This window comes from Marmota monax, unplaced genomic scaffold, assembly GCF_021218885.2.
Source record: "Marmota monax isolate L192 unplaced genomic scaffold, Marmota_monax_Labrador192_F-V1.1 WCK01_AAM20220418_F8-fsc00336, whole genome shotgun sequence".
NCBI classification, from domain to species: Eukaryota; Metazoa; Chordata; class Mammalia; order Rodentia; family Sciuridae; genus Marmota; species Marmota monax.
Window position 1 is genome coordinate 429,973 of NW_026693839.1, and position 16,272 is coordinate 446,244.

Here is a 16,272-nt window from a genome sequence, read left to right on the forward strand (position 1 = left end):
CTTCATTAATTTTTGGTTTCTCCAATACATAATTCAAATAGTAACAAGAGTACTTCCTTCATCATTCCTCTGTTTAAATCTTTCCCTGTGTAAGTTCTGGAGATCTACAGTATAGCATAATGACTATAATTAATAACAATGTACTATACACTTGGAAACTGCTAATAACTTTATTCTCACCACAGGAAAAAATATAAGTGTTATGAAGTGACAGATGCTAATCAGCTTGATTTAATCACTCCACAATATATACATATATCAAAACATACTGTCCTCCGCAAATGTATACAACTTAAAAATCCTTTCTCTGCCCCCCTAAAACACCCCACAAAACCTGCAACACTGAAAGATACTTCATAGAAGGTATACATCATCCACATACAAATAATACAGCAATACTTATAATCCCATTTTAGGTGAAGACAACAATGAAAAAAGCATGAATTATTACACACATACCTCCTACTCCAGGCACCAAATTTGGCCCAGTAGTACTTTGTCCAGCAGTGCCACTGGTAGTACTACCAGCAGTGCCACTCACAGTGTTTGTAGTGCCACTAGAAGCTGATGAGCTCTGGGAAGCCTGTGGAGCCCATGGATTGGGTAAGGGATCTCTATTTTCTGTACGAGAAGGTTGACTACCTTCACCTGAGGATGTACTGCTCACTAAGGAAGCAAATGGATTACCGCCAAACTGTAATTTAAAAAAAAGACATGAAAATCGGAAATAAGCTTTTAAATAATAGATATAGAAACTATTTTTTAATGAAATCACATTCCCCACATTCCTCAATCACACACATATTTGCTTTAGAAGCTACTTTGGGGCTTAAGCCTTGGAACCAGCGGATCACCTGCTCTTGTGCAGCACTCAGCATAGGTTCCTGAATGTCCGTGTACATGCGCCGCAAAGCATTATATCCCCCAGGAATACTTTCAAGGTTGCTCAAGGCTCGGTCCTGGTTTCTCATCATTTCCTGCATCATTGCTGGATTCCTGGCAAGTTCCAATGTCTAAGGAAAAAAAATGTTTTAAAAAAAGACTGAAATACATAAGAATTACCTTAGTCATTAACTACTGTTAAAGTTTATGGAAAGCCATTGTTTCAGACTAGCCTCTTCCACTATGCCCCAGTACACCAAACCAAACCAGAATGGAGTCACCTGTACTACATGTGCCTTGTAATCAAACTGAACCTGGAAGGTTCGTTTAAAAACAAAATGATAGATTCCAGTTAACCTTAACCAGCATAATAGGAAAGCAACTCTTTACAATGATCAATCTTCAATTTGCTTTTTGTTCCTTGTTTTTACTTTCTTTTTTCTGTTTTTGTTTTTTAGTAAAAGGGTCTGAACCCAGGGGTTATTAACTGCTAAGCCACATCTCCAACCCTTTTTTGAGACAGGGCCTCAATAAATTGGTGAGATTGGCTTTGAACTTGTGATCCTCCTGCCTTGGCCTCTTCTCAAGCCATTATGATTATAGGTGTGCACGACCACACCTGGCTCCCTATTTCTACTTTTTTCAGCTTTTTTTTTTTTTTTAATCTCCCAGAAGCAAAATTCATTTGCTCTACTTATGAGAAGACACACTTTATTTTACAGAATGAGGTATAAATTCAGAATCACAAAAGCCAATTTGAGCTTTACACCAAATTTATTATAATTTTTAAGTCAGAAAACTATTTTAAATAATTCAAGGTAGATTTTACCTCAAAAAGTAAGCTACAATTCAAATAACATCAAAAAGGAAGCATTTTGTTATGAATAAATTGCCCATATCCAGAACTGAACCTTTTGTTTCTTAAATCCTCAAAATAAGTGATTTTTAAATGTAGCATAAAAATCCTGGGTTCATATAGTCATCAGGAGCGGAGCTGTGGCTCAGTGGTGGAGTACATGCCTAGCATGTGTGAGGCACTGGATTCAAATCTCAGCACTATATAGTTACTAATTAATTAACTAAAGGTCCATCAAAAACAAAAAAAAAATTTTAAATAGTCCAAATTAGTGCTTTGATGAGTTTTCCTAAACAGTGATCAGAATTCTCTTTAGCTTAGTAGTAAATGCAGGGCAATCTGTGTCACCATAGAAAATTTAAAAAGAAACATAATTTTTTGGGTAAATAAACTGAAATTATTTTTCTACATACTTGTCTCATTATATCTGGATTATTCAGCATATGACTAATTTCTGGATTTCTCTGTATCAACTGCTGCATTTGTGGATTGGCCATAATTAACTGCCTCATTAGATCAGGATTTGAGAGCATGCTCTGGACGAAGGGATTTTCCATGATCTGGACCATCATTTCAGGGTTAGACAAAAGTTGTCGCTGCATTTGGCTCTGTAGTTCAGAGAAGTTGGTAGTATTCAAACCTAAGCTACTCAGACCTGCAAGTCCTCCAAGGCCACCTAACAGGGAAAAAAACACATAAGAAATTTTAACATTACCATGCCTGTGCTAAAATATGAAGATTCAAAAATATTATCTGACTCAATAGTACAAGAAACAGTTTTAAAACAAAAACAGAGTTCCTATTACTCACAGACATTTTATTTCTATACCTGAAATTAGCCAAAACTAATACTGATGGCACTAGGTTCAATTCTCAGCATCACATATAAATAAATAAAGGTCTATCAACAACTAAAAAAATATTTTTTTTAAAAAATGTATTTGGTCCTTCTCCTTGGTTCCTGACAGAGTTCCTAAAACCCTTAGAATTTTCAGAGTGGTAGGTGTGATGTCTTTTGTAATTCATAATAGACTTTTTTGATTTTTTAAAGCTAATTAGGGCTAAAAGTATAGGGTCCCTTCACGCCTCAGGACAGAGCTGGTCATCTGAAAGACCAAAGGATGAAATGGAACTTTGAGCCCCACCTACTGACCTCCAAAAAGGGAAGGGGATAGAGTTGAGAGGTCTACACAAACTTTCTAAAAACATCTTTCAGGGTTGGTGAGAACACCTAGATAAGAGGAGAACAGTGTATTAATTAGGGTATGGAAGCTTTTTGCTCATCCTCTACCCCTCTCCATACCCACACACCTTGCCCTATTTACCTGTTCAAAGCATTGTTCTGTTCCAGTTATATTTACTTGTTTATCATAAAGGATACAAGTAAAGTGTTTCCTGAGTTCTGGGAGACCTTCTAGCAAATTCTATACTGAGGGCCACTGGGCAAAGGAACTCCCAGTTTTATAGCTGATTCATCAAAAGTATAGGGTGGCCAGAAACTTCCAATTCATGTTTGAAGTGGGGATAGTCTAACATGTGAGTCCTGACAACTAACTTGTAATAAACAGTGTCAAAACTAAGCTGAATGTACAACTATAATGCAGCAATAAAAAATATGAGAAAAAAGACTGAATTGAACATTGAACATCCACAGCTGGTTTCCGAGAATTGGTTGGTATCAAAGCATCCCGGAAGATGCCAGCTAAAGAAAGTGGCGGGACCCCACACAGGACTACATTATGAATAAAAAAATTAAGGATCTACATCCAGAGAGTACAATGAGAAACATCTACATAATGAAGGATACAAAAAGGTTTCAGACCAAGAGCTTCCATGGGGAAAAGAGGCAATATTTTTTTAATATTTATTTTTTAGTTGTAGTTGGACACAATACATTTATTTTATTTACTTGTTTTTATGTGGTGCTGAGGATTGAAACCAAGGCCTCGCACCTGCTAGGCGAGTGCTCTACTGCTGAGACACAACCCCAGCTCTGGGAAAAGAGGCATTTGAAGAGCAAGATGCTATGTTTGTTTTGTTTTTCTTTTTCTTCCCCACATTTCTTTGTTTTCTAAAACATTAGGTGACTAAAAACAGATGAATATAAGGCATGAGTTCAGAAGTGAGGTAAATTGAGGTAGAAATGTGGAGGATCACCAGAATATAATAATAATGAAAAGATAATGTCACTCAGGGAGACTAAAAGAAGAATGAATAAAAGAATTTCCCAGAATTCTGGGAAAATAATAATCACACCATGAACGGGGGTTGGGGGGGTGGGAATCCTACAAGTGAGATAGAAAAGGACTGGTTAGAAAGTTAACTATAGAAAAAACAATATCTAGGAGTTACAGGAAGGAAATTTCAAGGAGAGATTTTTAAGCATTAGGAGTTGTAGCTCAGCAGCAGAGTGCTCGCCTGTCACATGCAAGGTGCTGGGTTCAATCCTCAGCACCACATAAAAATAAATAAATAAAATGAAAGTATTGTGTCCAACTACAACAAAAAATATATTTAGAAAAAAAAAGAGAGAGACTGGTTTTAAAATGGTGTTTACTATATTTGAGAGGTCAGTAGCAATCTTATCAAGGAATTTTCTGTGACATGATGGGACAAAAAAATAAAAGTCAACTTAGTGAAGGGAAAATATACTCAAAAAAACAGAAAATGCCTTTTCTAAAGACAGCTGAGAAGGGAACCTACAGAGAGGATGGTAAGATTCAACAGCTTTACAGATAACAACCAGCAAAAAGAAAAGTTGAATATAGAAAAGAAAAAAAGAGTAATTGACCAAAAAAAAAGACAATGAGGTAAGAAGCCGGGGTAGGATTAAGACTAGAATTAATGGGATTAGGGAGCTTTGTAGCTTCAAACAAATTAATTAAAAGCCTCTCTAGCCTTCAATATTCTTGTCTATGAAGTAAGGAAAGATGACATAAATTTACCTTAACAACATCCTTCATACGTATGAACACTAATTATATCCTAATCTCTCTAGCGTTCATGTTAATAATTTTGCCATCTACTCCATGTTCGTACAAATATGTCAAAATACACTGTCATGTATAACTAAAAAGAACAAATAACAATAAATAATTTTGCCACCTAAAATTTACCTGCCTTAATCAAAAGAGACATTTAGCATAATACCTTTTTAAAATAAAAGCAACAATTTTTTTTAAAAAGTAAATATGAATATTCAAATTCATGCCATTCTCTAAAATCCTTCCATAGTATAACTGAATTGGCATAGTATAACTGAATTAATAAACTACTTACAGAAAGGATACAAAGTATGTTATGATCTTGATATGTGAAAATTGTGCATATAAAAAACAATGACATTTCAAGGTACTATACTAGACATACAATTTAAAGACTGAAAGAGGCTTTAAGTCATTCATCTATCTATTTCAACTTTTGTTAGCTTCAGAATATTTTTTACTTTTCACAGAACTCCAATTAAAAAAAAAAAAAAACGGATACAAGAAAAGTAGTTTTAGCTAATATAAAAGATCCTTAACTGCTGGGCTTGCTCTCAGGCTACAGTCCTTTTATGCATTCAGGACAGTTAGAAAGTAATTAATATAGTCTAATTCTTTCATTTTACAAATGAAAAAAATTATTGATCAACAACTGGCTAAACTTCCTAAGATGTAATTATGTAATGGTCAGATCAGGTATACAAACACTACATCTTTCATTATGAAAAAGAACTGTGTCATTTATTGACGACTTATCAAATGCAAATGTAAGCTAATCAAATACACTTGTATTCCCAACTTTTTCTTAACACCATCAATTATAGAAGAAAACTGCAGAAGGTTTTTAAAATTTGTTGTTAAAATTACTTAACATTTTATTCTGTCATTTATCTAAAGCTACCCTGGGAGGAAAAGGAGTTATTTGATTTCTACAAAAAATGACTAACACCACTTACCTAAACCAAAAGGGTTGCTAGTAGTAGAACCAGATGTTGAATTACTATTAGGAGCTGAAGAGGTGGTAACATTGTTTCCAGTGGTATTTGTTTGCTGAGCTGAATGGTCTTGAGGCCTAGAGAAAATAATTTAATCAAAATAAGCAGTAGAGCTAATTATTTTTAAAAGAACCTCTGATATCCCAATATCCAGAAACAAAGGGTAAATTCCAGATTCAAATTATCATAAAAATAACTAAGGACTAGGGGAAAAAAAAAAAAGCAGAAACATAGTAAAACCTTATAAAATACAAAATATACGCAATTGGCCCTCCTCTTTGAGTATGATATACACATAAATATTTGTGTGTGTGTGTGTATATAATATATATAATAAATATTTCATTACTTTCAAATATACTGATTACATCTTAAGAAAGGGAGAGAGGTTACACCTTACAGAAGATAATTGATGATTGGTCACATCTACAAAGCTTAACTATATAAGGAACTTTTTATCTATCCCCTTCCTAATTCTACAGGGCTGGGGGCCAGTTTTACTTTGATCCTTGAAATTTTTAAAACAAAAAAATAAGAAGAAAGAATTCATCAAAGCCGGGCACGGTGGCACACGCCTATAATCCTAGTGGCTTGGGAGACTGAGGTAGGAGGATGAGTTTGAAGCCAAGTCTCAGCAACTTGGCGAGACTTAGTAAGACCTTATCTCTAAATAAAATATAGAAAAGGGTTAAGAGTGTGGCTCAGTGGCTTTAAAACCTTTAAAAAAAAAAAAATTCGCCAAAAAAGTTGAAAAGGTTGAGATAGAATTAACTAAATCTATGGCTTCTTTTTGATTCCAAGATGTACAGTTTTTCATTCTAACTGTGAAAACAGTATCTTGACTTGCAACTACTTGTACAGTCAGGCATTAACTCTAATGCCTGCACACATGTCCCTCTGTAGTACTGAGTGACTGAGTAGACATAGCATACACATTGAGTTAGATTACCACATGGAGTGTCCTCAGAAATTTACACCATTAATTGTCACTGAAAGATATTATTATGTGTATATAGAGGAGCACAGAACAGGAACAGGAGAAATAAATTTTTTCATTAGTAAAGGAAATAATTGTTATTGGTGGAACACCAGAATAAAAACTTGAATAGATATCAACAGCTGGAAGAAAATCCTGGAGAACACACCATAGTTCTCAAGAAACGTTGTACCATTGATGATCTTGACAGAACAGAATTTGATATCATAGGGAAAATATGGACAATGATGACTTGGTCAAAAGAGGATTCAGAAGACTTACAACCAATGTGAAGTAATTTTAGAAAGACTTTAACCAATTTATGTCATTTATATCCTTTTGTATGTACACAAGTGATATGATAAAATCCCATACCCAAATAAGTCAAAAGTCACTCTATTATGGTTTGGATGAGATGTCCCCCATGTGTCCTCTCACTTGTGAGACAATGCAAGAAGGTTTATACCAGTGTAACTCCACATCAAGTTCAACCAGAATAGCATCCGAATTAGAATAAGTTATATTTCATGTATGTATAATATGTCAAAATACACTCTACTGTCATAATATATATCTAAAAAAGACCAAATTTTTTAAAAGAGCTCAGTAAAATATAAACTTAAAACCTTAAAATCAGTGAATTAATCCCTTGATAGACATTAACTCGATGATGGTTCTGTAAGCAGACAGGGTGTGTGGCTAGAGGAGGTAGGTCATTAGAAGGTATGCCTATGGGATTAATACTTTGTCCCTGGTAAGCATTGTCTGTCTATCTGTCCCTCTCTCTGCTTCCTGATGGCCATGTCCTGAGCCACTTTCCTCTTCTGCCATGATGTTCTGCCATACCTTGGGCTCTGAGCAATGGAGTCAGCTATCTACAGACTGAGACCTCTACAAACGTGAGCCCCAAATACACTTTTCTTCCTCTAAAATTGTTCTTGTAGGATCTTTTGATCATAGCAGTAAAAATTCAGATTAAAACACACTCCATCAGTAAAAGATAAAAAAATAAAATTGTGACAAGAAAATTCCAGCTTAATTAGGAGTATTCTGAGTGACACACAAAATAAAGGTCTCTCTTAAAAGCTGATGGTGCTCAATTTAATGAAATATGCTTACTAATTTGTATTTGCTAAGATACCCAAGATCTTTGTCTAAAAATTTCCCTAAAACAAAAATAACTAAAAATGTATTAACTTGCTTATTCTCCAATTCAAATAACTTAGATATGATGACTCAATACTGCTGAATCCTCTAAAGTATTAAATGATTATCTGACAATGTTTAAGTGCTACTGTTTTCTAAAACATTTTATCAACAGTAACAGAGAAAGGAATTTTAATATTTAAATATTAATGACAAGGAAAGCCCTTTAAAGTCAAGACTTTTTTTTAAAAGAGAAATATAAATATTTATTACAGTTTAAAGATATGTGTCTTCTAAAATCATACCTGTTTTGTGTTTTGATGACAAGGTGAACGGTAAGTCCATCATGAATTCCATGCTGACTCAAAGTATCTTGATCTTTTAAAATTTTTCCAGCAAATATCAACACAAGTTGGTCAGTATGTGATTTAAAACGTTTAGAGATTTCTTCCTTGAACTAAATAAGATAAAAATAAATATGTATTACAGGTGTTTATGAAACACCATCCAATTTACTTTCTAAAAGTACCTCAAATTCAAACAATACAATAACACATCTTTTCTGTGTTAAATTACCACTTATCTCTAACAAAAATCTTATTTTGATGTACATATTTTATATTCTAACTTCTGCTAAAGTCTAACAGTTCATTGCTTCCAATATCCTTTTCTTTAAAGTCAATGGGACCAAATTTAGTTCAAGCCACAAATTACAAGTTTACAATAAGCTATTCCTCAGATTTCCACCTCCAGTTCTGCTCCTCTACTTCTAATTGCATACATGTACAGCCAACCTCATGGTCTATTATACCGACTATCCATAGTAATTTTTGCATTCAACAATTAACAAGTACTACTATGAAGAAACAAAATAAAAAGTAAAAATCTTTCCCTGAAAGTTAGTAGTCCATTGAGAATCAGTCAAGTACATTACAAAGTACAGAGGAACACAGAAGGCAATTAGACAAGGCTTTCCAGAAGTGAAAACCAAAAAGAGATTAGGAAGTATCCACGAAAACCTGGAGAGGATTATCTAAAAACATGCAAAAACAGGAGAGAAAAGAACCTGATAATAGAACGATAAGCTAATATAATAGATCACCATTTCTCAGATTTTTACTAAAATCACTAGAACACTTAGGCTTACCCAACTGTTCAAATCAGGAAAACCTCACAATGGACCTAGGAATCTACATTAATAGACTGCCTCAAGGAATCAGTCCAAATTTTTAAAAAAGAATAACCCTCTTCAAATCACTCTATGTGACTGCCTTATAGCAGTGGAACTAAGACAGCACTACTGCTAAGGAGATTTTTTTGGAAATAAATGGGTCATAAAACAAACCTTGGAAATTTCAAGTAATTAAATCAAAAGTATAAGAATGCTATTATATTACAAATCGGTAACAGAAAATGGGTGACACACTGGGGAGTGATAATGACCAAATTATACTGTTATATCATGTGTATCTATAAATATAGAACAACGAAGCCCACAATTAAGTACTCCAATAAAAATAATGCATCAAAAATATATTAGTTGGGGTTGGGGATATGGCTCAAGCGGTATCGCGCTCGCCTGCATGCCTGTGGCGCGGGTTCGATCCTCAGCACCACATACAAACAAAGATGTTGTGTCTGCTGAAAACTAAAAACTAAATATTAAAAAATTCTCTTTCTCTAAAAATATATATATATATATAAATGAAAAATAACCCAGGAATGAAAAAGAGGAAGAGAGGAAGAAGAGAGAAAGGAGAAGGGGAAGAGGAGGAAGATGACTAAGAAGAAGAAATTCGTAATAAAAATTATTTTTAAAGTTCCCAAACAAATAAACCAAACATTTCTAAAAATGGGTCAAAAAGGAAACTTGAGAAGAAGTTAGGAAAATATTTTCAACTGAGCAAAAAAGAGGTAAAACTGTTGAAATTTGTGATATGCAGCTAAATCAACGATTTAGGAAATATATAATATTAAAGGCTGATATTTAAGAAGAAAGGTCACATTACACAGTAAATTGAGTTTCCATCTTTAGAAATCAAACAGCAAACTAACCCAAAGGATAAGAACAGAAATCAATAAAACAGATGTACAAGACAAAAACCTTTTTAAAATCTCAGTAAAACTGATGAAACCTCTAGCTAGCTGGATCAAGAAAAAATCAGAAGACATAAATTAACAAAATCAAAAACAACAGAAAGGAAGCAAGCCTCATAGACTTTAAAAGATAAGGAATACTACAGAAAAATATCAACAACTTGAATAAAATATACCAATTTTTTTTGAAAGATGCAAACCAATCTACCAAAACACATTCAATCTTACAAAAACCAAAGAGAGAATCTTAAAATATTTCATGACACCAGTATTACCCTGATACCAAAACCAGTGAAAAGAGCATATAAGAAAATTACCAACCAATCTCTTTCTCTCAAACATAAATGCAGAAATCCTCCAGAGAATACTACTAAACCCAATCCAGTTATACAGAAACAAGAAAAAGTTTTAATGACCAAGTAGGATTAGCCTGAATATGTGAGGCTAAGTCAACATTTGGGGGGAAAATAAAATCAATGTTAATTCACTACATTAACAGACAAAACAAGAAGAAAAACCACACAATCATATTAATCAATGCTGAAAATCATTTGACAGAGTTCATTCAAGACAAAATTCTCCACAAATTAGGAATAAAAAAGAGGCCTACTGACCTGGAATAAAGTGCATCTACCAAAAAAAAAATCTGTGGTTAACATCTCAAGGGTGAACCAATACCTTTAAAATCTGGAACAAGGCATGATGTCCACTCTCCCAAGAAGAAACACAAGTTCAAAGCCAGCCTTAGCAACTTAGCAAGGCCCTAAGCAAATTAGTGAAACGCTGTCTCGAAAACCAAAAGAATTGGGGATGTATCTCAGAGGTAAAGCGCCCTGGGTTCAATTCCCAGTACAAAAAAAAAAAAGTGTACTTGATTCCTGAGAAAGGAAAAACTATGGAGATAGAAAAAGCATCAGGGATTGCTAGGGGTTAAAGAGAATAGGAAGAGTATATGTGTCATTTACACAGTTGTCAAATTTCACAGCATCTACATATACCAATACTGAACCTATGTAAGCCATGGAGTTTGGGTAATGGTATCTATGAAGACTCACCAATTATAATGAATGTACTACTCTGAAGCATGATGCTGATGGTGGAGAAAGTTGGAGGAAAGGGGAAAGGATATGGTAACTATCTGTACTCTAAATTTTCCCATGAACCTAAAACTGCTTTAAGAAATAAAAAGTCCAGAGCTTCCAATCACTCCTGCAAGGTAGGCGGGCCTGCGACCCACCGGCAGAAGAGGATCAGCGACCTGCTGAGAGGCAGAGCCGCCCCCTCCCCCTGCACCTGCAAGGTAGAGGGAACTGTGACCACACACAGAGCAGGCCCAGCGGCCTGCTGAGGGGCAGAGCCGCCCCCAACCCCCCACGCCTGCCAGGTGACCACCGACAGAAAAGGCCCAGTGGCCCGGTGGGACAGAGCTTCCAATCACTCCTGCAAGGTAGGCGGGCCTGCGACCCACCGGCAGAAGAGGAGCAGCATCCTGCTGAGAGGCTGAGCCGCCCCCTCCCCCTGCGCCAGCAAAGTAGAGGGAACTGTGACCAGGCACAGAGCAGGCCCAGCGGCCTGCTGAGGGGCAGAGCCGCCCCCCACCCCCCACGCCTGCCAGGTAGGTGGAACTGTGACCACGGACAGAAAAGGCCCAGTGGCCCGCGGCAGGACAGAGCTTCCAATCACTCCTGCAAGGCAGGCAGGCCTGCGACCCACCTGCAGAAGAGGAGCAGCGACCTGCTGAGAGGCAGAGCCGCCCCCTCCCCCTGCACCTGCAAGGTAGAGGGAACTGTGACCAGGCACAGAGCAGGCCCTGCGGCCTGCTGGGGGGCAGAGCCGCCCCCCACCCCCCGCGCCTGCCAGGTAGGTGGAACTGTGACCACGGACAGAAAAGGCCCAGTGGCCCGCGGCGGGACAGAGCTTCCAATCACTCCTGCAAAGTAGGTAGCATACGGGATGAAAAAGGCAATATCACAACAGACACTTCAGAAATACAGAAGATAATCAAAAATTATTTTGAATCCTTATACTCCTATAAATTAGAAGATAGTGAAGGCATAGATAAATTTCTTAAGTCATATGATCTGCCCAGATTGAGTCAGGAGGATATAGACAACCTAAACAGACCAATATCAATTGAGGAAATAGAAGAAACCATCAAAAGACTACCAACTAAGAAAAGCCCAGGACCGGATGGGTATACAGCAGAGTTTTACAAAACCTTTAAAGAGGAACTAATACCAATACTTTTCAAGCTACTTCAGGAAACAGAAAAAGAGGGAGAACTTCCAAATTCATTCTATGAGGCCAACATCACCCTGATACCTAAACCAGACAAAGACACTTCAAAGAAAGAAAACTACAGACCAATATCTCTAATGAACCTAGATGCAAAAATCCTCAATAAAATTCTGGCCACTCGGATACAAAAACTTATCAAAAAAATTGTGCACCATGATCAACTAGGATTCATCCCTGGGATGCAAGGCTGGTTCAATATACGGAAATCAATAAATGTTATTCACCACATCAATAGACTTAAAAATAAGAATCATATGATCATCTCGATAGATGCGGAAAAAGCATTCGACAAAGTACAGCATCCCTTTATGTTCAAAACTCTAGAAAAACTAGGGATAACAGGAACATACCTCAATATTGTAAAAGCAATCTATGCTAAGCCTCAGGCTAGCATCATTCTGAATGGAGAAAAATTGAAGGCATTCCCTCTAAAATCTGGAACAAGACACTTCTGTTCAACATAGTTCTCGAAACACTGGCCAGAGCAATTAGACAGACGAAAGAAATTAAAGGCATCAAAATAGGAAAAGAAGAACTTAAATTATCACTATTTGCAGATGACATGATTCTATACCTAGCAGACCCAAAGGGTCTACAAAGAAACTATTAGAGCTAATAAATGAATTCAGCAAAGTGGCAGGATATAAAATCAACACGGATAAATCAAAGGCATTCCTGTATATCAGCGACAAATCCTCTGAAATGGAAATGAGGACAACCACTCCATTCACAATATCTTCAAAAAAAATAAAATACTTGGGAATCAACCTAACAAAAGAGGTGAAAGACTTATACAATGAAAACTACAGAACCCTAAAGAGAGAAATAGAAGAAGATCTTAGAAGATGGAAAAATATACCCTGTTCATGGATAGGCAGAACTAACATCATCAAAATGGCAATATTACCAAAAGTTCTCTATAGGTTTAATGCAATGCCAATCAAAATCCCAACGGCATTTCTTGTAGAAATAGAGAAAGCAATCATGAAATTCATATGGAAAAACAAAAGACCCAGAATAGCAAAAACAATGCTAAGCAGGAAGTGTGAATCAGGCGGTATAGCGATACCAGACTTCAAACTATACTACAGAGCAATAGTAACAAAAACAGCATGGTACTGGTACCAAAACAGGCGGGTGGACCAATGGTACAGAATAGAGGACACAGAAACCAATCCACAAAACTACAACTACCTTATATTTGATAAAGGGGCTAAAAGCATGCAATGGAGGAAGGATAGCATCTTCAACAAATGGTGCTGGGAAAACTGGAAATCCATATGCAACAAAATGAAACTGAATCCCTTTCTCTCGCCATGCACAAAAGTGAATTCAAAATGGATCAAGGAGCTTGATATCAAATCAGAGACACGCCGTCTGATAGAAGAAAAAGTTGGCTACGATCTACATACTGTGGGGTCGGGCTCCAAATTCCTCAATAGGACACCCATAGCACAAAAGTTAATAACTAGAATCAACAAATGGGACTTACTCAAACTAAAAAGTTTTTTCTCAGCAAAAGATACAATAAGAGAGGTAAATAGAGAGCCTACATCCTGGGAACAAATCTTTACTCCTCACACTTCAGATAGAGCCCTAATATCCAGAGTATACAAAGAACTCAAAAAATTAGACAATAAGAAAACAAACAACCCAATCAACAAATGGGCCAAGGACCTGAACAGACACTTCTCAGAGGAGGACATACAATCAATCAACAAGTACATGAAAAAATGCTCACCATCTCTAGCAGTCAGAGAAATGCAAATCAAAACCACCCTAAGATACCATCTCACTCCAGTTAGATTGGCAGCCATTATGAAGTCAAACAACAACAAGTGCTGGCGAGGATGTGGGGAAAAGGGTACACTTGTACATTGCTGGTGGGACTGCAAATTGGTGCAGCCAATTTGGAAAGCAGTATGGAGATTTCTTGGAAAGCTGGGAATGGAGCCACCATTTGACCCAGCTATTCCCCTTCTCGGTCTATTCCCTAAAGACCTAAAAAGAGCATGCTACAGGGACACTGCTACATCGATGTTCATAGCAGCACAATTCACAATAGCTAGACTGTGGAACCAACCTAGATGCCCTTCAATGGATGAATGGATAAAAAAAATGTGGCATTTATACACAATGGAGTATTACTCTGCATTAAAAAATGACAAAATCATAGAATTTACAGGGAAATGGATGGCATTAGAGCAGATTATGCTAAGTGAAGCTAGCCAATCCCTAAAAAACAAATGCCAAATGTCTTCTTTGATATAAGGAGAGTAACTAAGAACAGAGTAGGGTCGAAGAGCATGAGAAGAAGATTAACATTAAACAGGGATGAGAGGTGGGAGGGAAAGGGAGAGAGAAGGGAAAATGCATGGAAATGGAAGGAGACCCTCAGAGTTATACAAAAGTACATACAAGAGGAAGTGAGGGGAAGGGGAAAAATAATATAAGGGGGACAAACGAATGTCAGTAGAGGGAGCAGAGAGAGAAGAGGGGAGGGGAGGGGAGGGGAGGGGGGATAGTAGAGGATAGGAAAGGCAGCAGAATACAACAGACACTAGTATGGCAATATGTAAATCAATGGATGTGTAACTGATGTGATTCTGCAATCTGTATATGGGGTAAAAATGGGAGCTCATAACCCACTTGAATCAAATTGTGAAATATGATATATCAAGAACTATGTAATGTTTTGAACAGCCAACAATAAAAAATTAAAAAAAAAAAAGAAATAAAAAGTCTTCTTTTACCCCTAATTCATGCTAAAAAATAAATATTTTTGAGACAATTGGGAACTTTAAGGAGAGTACATAGTGATGAAATTAAGGCAAATGGTAACGCAGGAAAATATACTGAGGATCTTTTTTTTAAGAGTTCTTATCTTTCAGATAACATGCAATATATTAAGTGATAAGCTGATAAGAGTATTACAAAATAATAGGGAAAAGGGAAAAAGCCTTAAGGATAAGTAAGTAATCCTGAAACAACGACAGCTATGAGACTACCAAAGCTGGATGAAATAACTTACTATTATTATCTCTACTTTCTGAGTTTTTATTTTCTTTTTTTATGGTGCTGGGGATTAAACCCAAGGTCTCACGCTTAGTAAGTGTGAGACCCTACCACTGAGCTATATCTCAAGCCCAATTTCTGTATGTTTAAAATTATCCATAATAAAAAAGGAAAAAAAAACTTAAAGACAGAGGAATAACAAGTAACCTGGAATTTTATATCCAACAAAATATCCCTCAGAATGAACTTGAAATATACCAAAAAAATGGAGAGAATCTGTTAGACACATTGAAAAGAGAGAAATTTGTCACCTACATCACAGGAGATATTAGAGTATTCAGGGATAAGAAAATGATTCTAGATAAATGAATAAGAAGACAATTAAAAGCGTGTGTGTAAATGTGTATGTGTATGTATGTATATATATAAAAATCTAAGTTAAAATTAATTTTATAAAGCCCTAGAAAGTCTTCTGTCCTGTGACAGGGAGGGAGAGACAGAAGAAAGGAAAATCTAAGAGGGTGTAAATGGAATTCTACTGCTCTACAGTCTGCATTATCTGAAAAGAGTAAGTATTTACTAATTTAGACATTTCATAAGTTAAGATTCATATGGTAATCTCCAGGATATAAAAACAGTATACATCTACCAACCTAAAAAGGAAGAAAGTGAAATAATACAAAATACTCAATTCAAAGAAGAGAAAAAAGCATAGAATAAGTAGGAAAAATAAAAATCAAATGGTAAATGTAAACCAGAAGTATCAGTGACTACATAAGACTGTATGTGGAAAGATGGAACTGCCAGACTGGATTTTAGAACCAAACTTCATGATGCTTTTAAAAAGACAAATTTATAAAAGGTTGAAGTAAAAACAATGGATAGAGTCCATGCAAAAACTAACCAAAGAAAGCCAGCAAGGCTTATTCTAACAGACAAAGCAGACTTAACACAAAAGCAACCACTGCATGGCAACATTATAAACAAACAAGATGATTAAAAACTTTAATCACACTTCATATT

General features: G+C 36.0%; 1 protein-coding gene across 1 annotated transcript in view; it reads right to left on the reverse strand.

The window, feature by feature from the left end:
- Ubqln1 (ubiquilin 1) overlaps nt 1–16,272 on the reverse strand; it is a 53,487-nt gene that overhangs the window by 22,275 nt on the left and 14,940 nt on the right. Inside the window, exons 2-6 of the mRNA XM_046462418.2 lie at nt 8,145–8,296; nt 5,679–5,794; nt 2,152–2,414; nt 855–1,013; nt 460–694 (exon numbers count right to left, since the gene is read on the reverse strand). Of these exons, the coding sequence (XP_046318374.1) occupies nt 460–694; nt 855–1,013; nt 2,152–2,414; nt 5,679–5,794; nt 8,145–8,296 (925 nt within the window). The remainder of the gene's footprint in view (nt 1–459; nt 695–854; nt 1,014–2,151; nt 2,415–5,678; nt 5,795–8,144; nt 8,297–16,272) is intronic.